The sequence below is a fragment of the Panicum virgatum genome, chromosome 7K (assembly GCF_016808335.1).
Source record: "Panicum virgatum strain AP13 chromosome 7K, P.virgatum_v5, whole genome shotgun sequence".
NCBI lineage: Eukaryota > Viridiplantae > Streptophyta > Magnoliopsida > Poales > Poaceae > Panicum > Panicum virgatum.
In genome coordinates this window covers 41851167-41863793 of record NC_053142.1, presented here as the reverse complement: position 1 = coordinate 41863793, position 12627 = coordinate 41851167, and the positions used below count along the sequence as shown (strand labels likewise).

At 45.1% G+C, this 12627-nt stretch overlaps 2 protein-coding genes across 2 annotated transcripts; one reads left to right on the top strand and one right to left on the bottom strand.

Moving 5' to 3' along the window:
- Window positions 1-4826: 4826 nt before the first annotated feature.
- Window positions 4827-8591, top strand: LOC120642701 (O-fucosyltransferase 29-like). Its single transcript, XM_039919265.1, has 9 exons — window positions 4827-5184; window positions 5530-5617; window positions 5730-5806; window positions 5882-5970; window positions 6061-6250; window positions 6584-6765; window positions 6876-6978; window positions 7207-7535; window positions 7774-8591. The coding sequence occupies exons 1-9, from the start codon at window positions 4981-4983 to the stop codon at window positions 8003-8005; spliced, it is 1494 nt and encodes a 497-aa protein (XP_039775199.1). The 5' UTR covers window positions 4827-4980; the 3' UTR covers window positions 8006-8591.
- LOC120642702 (malate dehydrogenase, cytoplasmic-like) lies at window positions 8576-12104 on the bottom strand. The gene is made up of 7 exons (XM_039919266.1): window positions 10275-12104; window positions 9983-10135; window positions 9734-9909; window positions 9347-9624; window positions 9083-9218; window positions 8883-8994; window positions 8576-8797 (listed from the first exon to the last, which is right to left on the bottom strand). Exons 1-7 carry the CDS (start codon window positions 10381-10383, stop codon window positions 8700-8702), a joined length of 1062 nt encoding a protein of 353 aa, XP_039775200.1. The 5' UTR covers window positions 10384-12104; the 3' UTR covers window positions 8576-8699.
- Window positions 12105-12627: the final 523 nt, after the last annotated feature.

The following is a 12627-nucleotide window of genomic DNA, read 5'->3' as shown; positions in this document are numbered from 1 at the left end:
ATGACTTTAGTAGACATGGCTATATCTACTTAATGAGGCACAAGTCTGAATCGTTTGAAAAGTTCAAAGAATTTCAGAATGAAGTACAAAATCAATTAGGCAAGACAATTAAATTTCTGCGATCTGATCGTGGAGGAGAATATTTGAGCCTTGAATTTGGTGATCATTTGAAGCAATGTGGAATTATTCCGCAGCTAACTCCGCCCGGAACGCCTCAATGGAATGGGGTATCCGAACGGAGGAACCGAACCTTGTTGGACATGGTTAGGTCCATGATGAGCCAAGCTGATCTTCCATTGTCATTTTGGGGTTATGCTCTTGAAACTGCTGCGTTCACACTGAATAGGGTTCCAAGTAAGTCTGTTGAGAAGACACCATATGAGATATGGACTGGGAAGCGTCCCGGATTATCTTTTCTCAAAGTTTGGGGATGTGAGGCTTATGTCAAACGTTTGATGTCAGATAAGCTCACTCCAAAGTCAGACAAATGTTTCTTTGTGGGGTATCCTAGGGAAACCAAATGATATTATTTTTACAATAAGGCGGAAGGCAAAGTGTTTGTCGCTCGCAATGGTGTTTTCTTAGAAAAGGAGTTTCTCTCAAAAGGATTTAGTGGGAGCAAGGTGCAACTTGAAGAAATTCAGGAAACACCCGAAACTGTTTCAGCACCCACTGAAGATCCACGGGATGTGCAAGATGTTGCACAACCCGTAGTTGAGGCACCAGCCCCACGAAGGTCTATAAGGGCACGTCGCGCTACTGACAAGCTCAACCTCCTTATTACGGAGGAGCGCCATGTATTATTGATGGAAAATGATGAGCCCTTGACCTACAAAGAAGCAATGATGGGACCTGACTCCGACAAATGGCTTGAAGCCATGGAATCCGAGTTAAAATCCATGCATGATAATCAAGTTTGGAACTTGGTCGATCAGATTGACAGTGTAAGACCTGTCGATTGTAAGTGGATTTTTAAGAAAAAATTAGACATGGATGGAAATGTTCACATCTATAAGGCACGATTGGTGGCGAAAGGTTTCCGACAAATTCAAGGTGTTGACTATGAGGAAACCTTTTCGCCCGTCGTAATGCTAAAGTCTGTTCGGATTCTCCTAGCAATTGCCGCATATTATGACTATGAGATATGTCAAATGGATGTCAAAACCGCTTTCCTTAATGGACATCTAAGTGAGGATGTGTATATGACACAGCCTGAAGGTTTTGTCGATCCTAAAAATGCTGGGAAAATATGTAAACTTCAGAGGTCCATCTATGGATTGAAGCAAGCATCTCGGAGTTGGAATATTCGTTTTGATGAAGTAGTCAAAGGGTTTGGCTTCATCAAGAATGAAGATGAGCCTTGTGTTTACAAAAAGGCTAGTGGGAGCGCACTTGTGTTTCTGGTCCTATATGTGGATGACATATTACTGATCGGAAATGATATTCCAATGCTTGAAGCCGTTAAAACCTCATTGAAAAAGAGTTTTTCGATGAAGGATTTAGGAGAGGCGGCTTATATTCTGGGTATTAGGATCTATAGATAGATCAAAAAGGCTAATTGGATTGAGCCAAGACACGTACATTGACAAGATATTGAATCGGTTCAATATGCAAGATTCCAAGAAAGGTTTCTTGCCAATGTCACATGGCATTACTCTAAGCAAGAGTCAGTGTGCTACGACACCTGATGAGCAAAAGAGGATGAGTACGATTCCTTATGCTTCAGCCATAGGGTCGATCATGTATGCTATGCTTTGCACGCGCCCAGATGTTTCCTTTGCTCTAAGTGTTACGAGCAGGTATCAGTCAGATTTCGGTGAACCTCACTGGACAATTGTAAAGAGTATCCTTGAGTACTTGAGAAGAACTAAGGATATGTTCCTAATATTTGGAGGCGAAGATGAGCTCCTTGTAAAGGGTTACACCGATGCTAGTTTTCAAACAGACAAAGATGACTCCAAATCGCAATCCGGTTTTGTTTTCTGCCTCAATGGTGGGGCAGTGAGCTGGAAGAGTTCCAAGCAAGATACGGTGGCTGATTCGACGACAGAGGCCGAGTATATTGCAGCTTCCGAAGCTGCAAAAGAAGCTGTTTGGATCAGAAAGTTTGTTTCTGACTTGGGTGTTGTTCCTAGTGCGTCCAGTCCAGTGGACCTCTATTGTGATGATAGTGGTGCCGTTGCACTAGCAAAGGAGCCTAGAACAACTAAGGAGTCCAGACATATACTGCGAAAGTATCACCTCATCCGTAACTTTGTTGAGAGAGGTGATGTGAAGGTTTGCAAGGTGCACACGGATTCAAACGTTGCTGATCCGTTGACGAAGCCTCTCCCACAACCAAAGCATGAGGCGCACATGAGATCTATGGGTATTAGATACTTACATCAGTGATTCTAGTGTGCGTGGGAGATTTTGTGTCATGAGTATGTTTATGTAATGATAAATAATTGTTATTTGTTCCATGGATGATTATTTTACATTGATTATCAAGTATGTGACTTGTTCGTGAAACTCTTTGTTGAAAATGATATGATTCTAAATTATCCCTAGTTTATGTCGTTGTGTGGGACAACAACGACGTTGAGACTAGCACATGCATTAATTGATGATCATGTTTCACGGATCATGGATATGGAGATATCGGATTAATGATGTGGACACATGTTGGTGAACATGGTGTTGGATTGACCCACTCCAAGACAATGTTGGGATTGTTATTTTGTATGTGCCATCAGTTGTTCTTGAGTGTTATACCTACTGAATCCTTAGACCTGAGATCGCCATTGTTTCTCACTGTGTGTAGTGGTGCATCTTGGGGCTGCTAAACGCTACTCCGTGACTGGGTAGTTACAAAAGCAGCTTACAGGTATGTCATGAAACATGGAATGGGATGTGAGCGGATCAAGATGGAATTTGCCCCTCTTAGATAACGGGAGAGATATCTCTGGGCCCCTCGAGATAGTTGGATTTGAAAGTGCATGGCCATGCCAAAGTGATTAAAGAGTTAATCATGATGACTAAAGGTTAGTTATGAATAGAATCCACTATTAGATCGAGAGAATGGTCGAGCTATCACAAAGGTGGCACGCATCTCGCTTTGAGCTTGACTGGTATCGTGTGGCAAAGGGATCGGTGTATGAGTATATCTATGGTTCGGCCGATATGATCTTTATGTGTATTTGTGAGTCACTATGCCCTGCTAGGTGCCGCTATTGACTTGTGATTCGGAAATGATTTCCGATCACGACCACCTACACATGAACCTAACGGGTCACACACTTAAGGGGTTTGGAATGTTGGAAAGCTTGCATGTATGATTGTCTCTAGTGCAAGTGGGAGATTGTTGGTGATATGCCCAAGAGCCCATCATCACAATACGGTTTAAAGGCCCAAGTGGATATTGATCCAAGAGGGATTAGGGTTACTAATGGGCCTATGAGATAGAAGCCCATTAGTACGCCCTATATATATGAGGGAGGGGCTAGGGGGGCGATGACCTGAGCTGCGCCACCTCTCTAGCCGCCGCCCCTCCCTCTCTCTCGGCCGCCGCCCTTGCCGTGCGTGCGGTGCTAGCACACCGACGCCCGGCGTTTCATCCCCGTACGTGTGGACTCCGTGGAGGCGCTGCTGCGACTGCTGCGCTGATCGGCTGCTGGGATCAAGTACGAGGAGCTCGGTTCGTGAGACGTGATCGACTACTTCCTCTACATCGACGCGCGACTTCTTCCGCTGCGCTGTGCGTCTAGTGGTAACGATCTATGATCTTCTACTCGTAAGTATCTTGGGTTTATGCGGTAGTGATGCTAGCATAGCCTACCCGTTTCCCTACAGCACAGTGCCTGCGCCTCGACCGCGAAGCCTCTGGCCCGTCCTGCTGGTTGTTATGGTCGCCAGCCGTGGCAGGGGTCACGAGCCTAGCCACATGGATGCCATTGATGAGCGGGTCCTCCGCGTCCGGCGAGGCGAGGGTACGGCGGCGCGCCGTGCCGCGGCGCAACTTGCAGCAGGATGCAGTACCGGCACTGTAGACAAATGTGGAAACTGCTGCTCCCACAAGGACAGTCGGCAGGCGGAGACTTTGAACCGTCGTCCAATCGGGGTGACTATCTCCCTTCCTAAACGCGACTTGCTCTGCTCCTTCTAAACCCGTTTCGATAGTAAGATATATAGATCTAAAGGGCCTATGAGGGCAAGCATGGACCAAATAATACACATACTCTGTCTGGTTAGATGATTTCTTTCATTTCAACTCAAATAAAAGCACGTTCTTTCGAGCTTTTTTGCTTAAGCTGTAAAGAAAAAGACCAAAGCAATTCCAACATAAACTGACACTATAACTGGTTGAAACGTACTGCTCATAACGGTGATATTGTCCATCTGACCTTCTTAATCAGTAGTCACCTGAACCACTCTCTTAAATAGCCCACAACCTCTCTTCTGGACGCGAAAGAAGGTTGGGCGGAAAAGCGCCCCCCCCCCCCCCCCCCCCCCCCAAAAAAAAGAACATTCCTTTGGAATTGGTTGACTTGTTGTTCAAAAAATTCAAGAGAACCGAGCCAGGTCGTGTGCAAAATTGTCTTGCCTGCCACGTTCTGCGGCCCATTCGTCCCAGTGTCTGCATGGGCTGAATTCAGGGACTGGAGCCTGGCGGATGGTGTGTTGAACAGAGGAGAAGGCCCATGTAGAACCATGTCTTCTGACAGGCCGACCGCAACGTGGCGGACCAACTCATGACGGCCCATGGATAAAACTCAGCCCACCGAGGCTCGTGTCCACACTCCCGGGGACCACCCCGCGACCCCGGTCCCGTTCACACGCCTGTCGCCTGCCTTCCTCGTCCTCCCGTCGCCATGGACGCGCCCTCCGCGGGCTCCTCCACGATCTAGCGCTGCGCGTCATGCGGCGGACCTGAACGGAGCCTGGGCGTCGGATGCCGAGAGCTGGCCGTCTGCGGGGCACGATCTGGTGCGGCGCGGCGTCATGGGGAGGAAGCCCGACGCGGTAGCCAAGCCGCACTACTCCGCCGGCGGCGCCTCCTCGCCGAGGGCGGCGCGGAAGGCGCCGCCTTCCCCGGTGTTCCTGGGGACCGCGCTGTTCGTTCTAGGGTTCGTGTCCCTGTTCACGGGGCACGTGGTCACCGACGCGGACTGGTCGCGGATCCGGAGCCGGTGGCGATCCAGGCAGGTAATTTGTTTGGGATTTCCACCACTCTTCTACAGTCTCGTTGCACGTAATTTCGTATCTGCGTGGTAACCTGGTAGAGGTGAAAGGCGGAAACTTTGTTTTTGGCCACGGCTACACCTGTCACATCGTTGGGAACAATTTGAGGAAAGTGAGTGATAGTGGTTTAATATTTTCTGGCAATTAAAGTTTCGATACGAGCGTAACGGAAATTCTAAATATCGGGTGCCTGAAGTGTTGCTAGTTACCCCATTTCGCAAATCCAGCCATTACTAACCTGTGTGTTAGCTATGTCTATGTCCATATTGGTGATGGCCGATTAATTATTTACAATCCTGAAATTTGCAGGTTAGAATCTACGAACCAATTGATATTTGGAAATCGAGGTATTCCAGCATCTACTATGGTTGCAGTGGGAGAAGCACAAATTTCAGATGTTAGTTTGTATAATCTGTCACTTCCTCGTTTTGAACTATAAGTGTGGGAAAAGGGGGGGGGGGGGGGGGGGGGGGGGAATAACGCTGAGTGATTTTCTGTTGGTCTTTCAGCTGCTGTGCCGGAGAACAGTTCCACTGGTTACTTGCTGATTGCTACTAGCGGGGGGCTGAATCAGCAGCGCATAGGGGTAAGTTGTCTTCTAACTTCCGGTTGCTTTGTTTTTACCATCCCTTGTGTTACCTTTATGATCTTCAGTTCGCAGATTACAGATGCTGTTGTGGTTGCCTGGATTTTGAATGCCACACTTGTTGTACCTGAGTTAGACCACCACTCATTCTGGAAGGATGAAAGGTGAGCTGAGAACTGGATCACAGGACATTTTCTAAAGTTTGCTTATCCTAACAAAACAGTTTATCTTGAAATTGAATTTGTTGTATGCAGCGACTTCTCTGACATTTTTGACGTGGACTGGTTCATTTCCTACCTATCAAAGGATGTAACCATTGTTAAAAGGATCCCTTATGAAGTGATGTTGTCAATGGATAAACTCCCATGGACCATGCGAGCGCCTAGGAAATCAATGCCCGAGTTTTACATTGATGAAGTTTTGCCAATACTCTTGCGAAGGCGAGTAAGTAACATAACAAACCAGCGTAATGATCTGGAAATTATCTTGCATATTGTCTTGATATTGATCTAGTGCATGCTACTTTTTTTCCTTCTTAGTTTGCTGTCCTTGCAGTGATATAATCTTTTGGATGGCTGTTAAGCTTATCAATACATCATATCGAGTAGCTTATCTAGTGCATAATTGCATCATGGGTTTGGATATGAGCATATGTTATAGTATCTTTATGAAGATATTTGTTAAAGGTGTATTCATCAGAAATGGATGTCTCGACTGCTAAGTGACTGTAGAAAAAATGTTACTTTCCTATTGACTCAACAGTTTTAATCTCTGCAGGCTTTGCAATTAACGAAATTTGATTATAGGCTCACTAGTGAGCTCGATGAAGATCTGCAAAAGCTACGTTGCCGAGCAAATTTTCATGCATTAAGATTTACAAATTCCATACATACTCTGGGTCAGAAACTTGTGCATAAGCTGAGACTCATGAGCCCACGATATGTTGCAGTTCACTTGAGGTAAACTCCAATTGTTTTTGTTAATTCAATGTGCTTTTCGGGAATGGAAGTTATGAGGGTCAACTGTGGAAGCACAAACTTCCAAACATCACAATTGCTTTATTCTTCAGGTTTGAACCTGACATGCTTGCATTTTCTGGCTGTTACTATGGTGGTGGTGAAAAAGAAAGAAAGGAACTGGGTGAAATTAGGAAACGGTGGGATACATTACCTGTAAGACTCTTGAAACTTGGTGAGATTTCCCTATTGTATATTTTCCAAATACCAGCCTACCATCTGCGTAGATTATTTTCTATTTTACTTCCTTTCGATTGTTATTGACTGAGATAATCACCTATTCACAGTGCTAAGTGCCAGAATTGATACTATCATGGTCGCCTGATTTGTGTTTCCTGATAAAAGTTTTGAATGATAAATTGAATTTAGATTGATTCATAACAGGAGTTAAGTGCTGAGGATGAGCGCAGCAGGGGGAAATGCCCATTGACTCCTCATGAAGTTGGTTTAATGCTCCGAGCTCTTGGTTTTGGCAATGATACAAACCTTTATGTTGCTTCTGGAGAAATATATGGTGGAGAGGAAACCCTTCAACCTCTCAGAGATCTCTTTCCGAATTTCTACACCAAGGAGGACCTTGCTGGCAATGATTTGAAACCATTCCTTCCTTTTTCTTCACGTCTGGCTGCAATTGACTTCATCGTTTGTGATGAAAGTGATGTCTTCGTTACGAATAATAATGGAAACATGGCCAAGGTTTTAGCTGGCCGAAGGTATGTGTCCCTCTCCTTTGTCTAAATATATTTGCTCGCAATGCAAAAGCTGCATCAAGCTGAAGATGCATGCTGCCAATGTACCTTTGTCTTGTTTTGTTAGTTATTTATCTTAATCTTGTAATGCTTTACAGAATTTATTATGTTCTGTAGATTTATATCATGTGTAGTTTCATATGCTTGCTCATTCTTTTTTTAGTTGCTATTTTCTTTCTTCAAACCTCCATTAAATGTGTAGGCGATACATGGGCCACAAGAGAACTATTCGGCCAAATGCGAAGAAACTCAATGTACTGTTTCAGAGACGGAATCAGATGGGCTGGGATATGTTTTCGCTGAAGGTACAGAAAGTCCAGAGGGGTCTTATGGGAGAACCGGATGATATCAGACCAAAACAGGATGATTTCCATGAATTTCCATCAGCATGCATCTGCTTAAGAAAACCTAGGAACATATCGGTCACAACTTGAACTGAGAGCTTGAGAGCACATGAGGTAGACAAGAGGAGGATGCTACTAGTTGTGCCTGTGCTTGCTGCAATGGGGGAAAGATATATTTGCTTTGAAAGAAACATGGTGGAATTAAGAGGACAGGCCGACAGGGATGCCTGATGTATATTCCAAGACATAGATGTCACGGGGGCATGGTGCGGTAAAGATGAAAGACGAGCTGCATGGTAACTGCCACGTGAAGGAGAGTTTCCATACAACTGGAGATATGCTATGCCTGTAAATTGTTGCTTATACACGATCGATTCTTTGAATATGGTTGGCCTCTGTACATGATCTTCTGTCCAAGTAAAGCCTCGGGGCAGTTACAATTATCTGCCCAGGGCAAATGGACAAGTACAATAACAGAGGCGACCCTCATATTTTGCGATAGCTGTACTCTGTTCCCCTTAGAAGATAACTGCAGTGCGTTCTTGTTACTCGATTGTAAGATAACCACCGCCACGCCACATTTACTTTTCCCTCCTGTCTTATGATCATGTAATATACCAGCAAGGACAGGGCTATATGGTTTATCGAAAGCAATATTTGTGGTCGATATGCAACATTTCGTTGTTCTCTGTTTTATTGATGGTGGTTATGAATGATCTAAAGCTACGGACCATTTTCGTTTACATTCTTTTTCTGTATACACAATTGATCTACTCTTCTATTTTTAAGTGCTGACAAACTCGTACGCCATTGACCTCTCTTCATCGAGTTCGTCCGCCGAAAGCTCCATCTTGGATCGCGCAAAGTCATCAACCTGAAGGCCTGGGACAACGAACATATCATGTCAAGAAAAGTGGTGTTTTTTGTGCTATCAGCCTAGCAGAACGATAGGAAATTAGGAACTCACCCTGCACGATAGACCACTCTCCCTTCTCGCACGTCACCGGGAAGGAGTAGAAGATGCCCTCTGGGACGCCATAGCTCCCGTCAGAGTACACGCCCATGGACACCCACGTACCCTGCAGAGCAAAAACGCTTCCATCTTACTGCAAAATTCAGAGGAGTGTTCGAGCCAGGTAGGATGAGAAGAATGCACAAGTCTTGGACCTTTGGCGTGCCGAGGATCCAGTCTCTCATGTGGTCGCAGGCCGCGCTGGCGGCGGACAGCGAGCTCGACTGCTTTCGCGCCTTGATCACCGCCGCGCCGCGCTGCTGCACGGTGACGACGAACTCCTCCCTCAACCTGCGATACCAATTACCAAGTCACAGGGAGGCATCGTCAGTTCGTCACAGTAGTCAGCCGATGTATTCGTGCGCACACGATCCCTGTCTCCTAACGACCGAGCTGATCAGGAGAGGGGGATCGATTACCATTTCTCGTCGGCGACGAGCTCCCTGACGGGCTTCTCCCATTGCTCGGCCCTGGCCGTGGCGTGGCTGGCGTCGGGGAACTGCGTGGAGGAGTGGTTCCCCCACACGACGGCGTTCCTGACGTCGCCGACGTGCACGCCCAGCTTCTCGGCGATCTGGCCCAGGGCGCGGTTGTGGTCGAGCCGCGTCAGGCAGGTGATGTTCCTGGCGGCCACCGCCGGCGCGAACTCCTTCAGCACGAGCGCGTTCGTGTTCGCAGGGTTGGCCACCACCAGAACCTGCTGCGGAGCCCAGGCCGCCGCGCCGTGACAGGGTTAAATTTCATCAAGATGGCAATCTTAATAATTTTTACCCTCTCGCAAACGCATGTAATTAATTGTACAGTGCCTTGCAGTTTGGTGCGGCATGCTGCTGCAGCGCCGAGGCCTGAGACCTGTAGATGGCGACGTTCTTGGCGATCAGGTCCTTCCTCTCCATGCCTTCTTTCCTCGGCCATCCGCCGATCAGGACGGCGAAGTTGACGCCCTGGAACGCTTCGGCCTCGTCGGTCGTCGCCACGACACCTGCAACGCACGAGAACAAACGATGCACACTGAACGCAGCAAGGGAACCGATTAAAGCTGCCAGGCTACGGACCTCTGAGAAGAGGCAGGGCGGCATCGACCAGTTCCATCCTGACGCCGTTCAGGGCGTCCGCCATGGGCGCAAGCATGTGGAGCACCACCGGCTGATCCGGCCCGAGCATCAGGCCCCTCGCGATCATGGGGACAATGGCGTACCCGATCTGCCCTGCACAGTACAGTCCATACTGTTCGATGAGGCTGTGTTCTTCAGAGTTCCGATCCATCCAGCAGCGTATCTCGCTGCTACACTTGCAGATTGGAACGATTGTTCGATTGTTTCAGCCTGCGAGTTCTGAATCGCATACCCGCGGCGCCGGTGACGAGAACCTTGACAGGCTGCTTCCGCTTCGGCTCATCTCTGAGCAGCCACGGGCACCAGCTCGCCAGCCTCTGAAGGACAGAGTTAGGTAGCATGATGATGAACTTTCAGAACGTCCCTCGTTCCTTGTGTGGCGTCGATGAATTTGATCGACTTGGCTTGGGATAGCTCGTACAAATAGCACCAAGTAGGCCATCCATTGATGCCTTACTTTGGTTCATTTTGAGGCCTAAGGTTCAGATTCAAATTCCATGCTGAATTCTGCAAGAAATGGAGCTTCCTGATTCCAAGTTTGGCATAATGGTTGGGAGGGGGAAGCAACCTCGTAGGAACAAAGTCTGGTGTAGATTCATACCAAATCTAACGTTGGAGGTGCCAAAGCACTGAAATAACTATTTATGCTTTTTCAAAGTTGACTTTACTTGAATAATCCACTTTCTCCGCTTAACCCCAAACAAAATCTAAGTTTATTTTACTCCCTAAACTATTTTAGTTGTTCTAATATACTCTATACAAAGACTTGTCATTTTTGTTTCTCTATATACAGGTTCAGATTTATGTTGAAATTTTTTAAGTGCTTTGAATACATAAATTTCAACGACAATTTATTTAAGATGGATCATTAATTATTGAAGCTGAAACATTTTTCTTGTCAAGCTAGAGTATGTACTTTGTAGAAAACAAATACTTTATGTTTCTCAAACATATTATTTACCCTAGAGTATTCATTTTTTTGAACAATCCACTTTCTCTGCTTAATCCCAAACAAAATCTAAGTTTATTTTACTCCCTGAACTATTTTAGTTGGCCTAATGTACTCTCTACTAAAGTACTAAGACTTCTCATTTCTTTTTCCCTATACACAAGTTCAGATTTATGTTAAAATTTTGTAAGTGCTTTTAGAACATAAATTTCAACTTAATTTAATTTACTTGGATCATTAATTATCGAAGCTAAAACATTTTTCTTGTGAAACAATTTTCTAAAACAAATGCTTATGTTGAATTTTTTCTAAAACAATTTTTACCTATACTTAGTAGAAAACAAATGCTTATGTTTCTAAAACATACTAATATATTTACGCTGGAATATTCATGATTTAAACTGAAACAATTTTCTTATAAAGATGGAACACTCTTTTATTGAATGGATCATTTTTCTAAAAAAATGTTGAATATGTATGTAGAAATTAAAATATATAAAACTATTGCAAAATTTTGTTACTCTTTCCAAGGAATAAAAATATAATAAACTACTCCAAAGATTAGATAAAAAGAAAAGAAAAATGGAAAAGAGAAAAAAATGGCATGACTCCTTGTGCCTCATGATGGAATAGCACACTCCTAAACGACCTGCGAAATTCACTTGCTGAATTTTTGAGGTTATCCCTTCCATTGCTCCATGCTGATTTGAGAAAGAAATGGAGTCTCTTGGTGCAAAGTTTGGTTAATTTATGTGTAGGAAGGTGAAGTGGGCTACCAACAAATTTTAAGGCTACTAAAATTCATATCGAACCTGATGTTTGACGTGTAAACTCTGTGAGACTTTAAAAACGTGACACGTGTAACCTCTAATGAGTAGAGCCCCATCCAATGTGCTCTGAACCTGGAGAACCTGACATGTTAAGAACACCACTACTAATCAGCCAAAAGGCTAAACAGGCCAGAGCTCCTCAAATCGGTGTGCGCCAACTTCCTGCCAAAGCCGCGCCTGCTCCTGGATGGTGCCACAAACTTCATCCACAGACTGAGAGACCTGATCTTGCCATAGGATACATGGCATTCCTCTCCTTCCAGATCATATCTTGATTTAATAATACATACCTCATATGACTTGCAAACTGAGATTTATCCAGAAAAAATAACCCTGTTACAGGAAACATTAGCCGATAAGGTGCATGCAATTTCTATACACAAAGCATAAGAATTTATCCAATGCAAACAAACTTTCTACGAACACCACCTAAGTTTCAGACAGGCGAATGTTGCATTTAGTTGGAGGACTCTGCATTAGAATATGCTGCGATTTGGCAGTATGTGGAGAAGCGTGTGTTTGAACTTTAAAAAAAGGCAGGGGAGGGGGGGGGGCTTTGGCCAGTTCTAATGTGCTGTAAGCCTGTAATTTGCTCAATAATATGCGAGAACCATTATTAGAGCATTGTTAGACCTTGGGCACAACAAAATGATGCATTTTGAATTATAACGAGAGCAGGACATGACACCTACCCTTAGCCATTATTGGCTTCACTTTGGAGTTAGGACTATTGCCAAAAGTGCTAACCACTTCACTAAGAAATTTAGGCCTTTGATTAACCTATTTTTAATTGTTGGTGTATTATT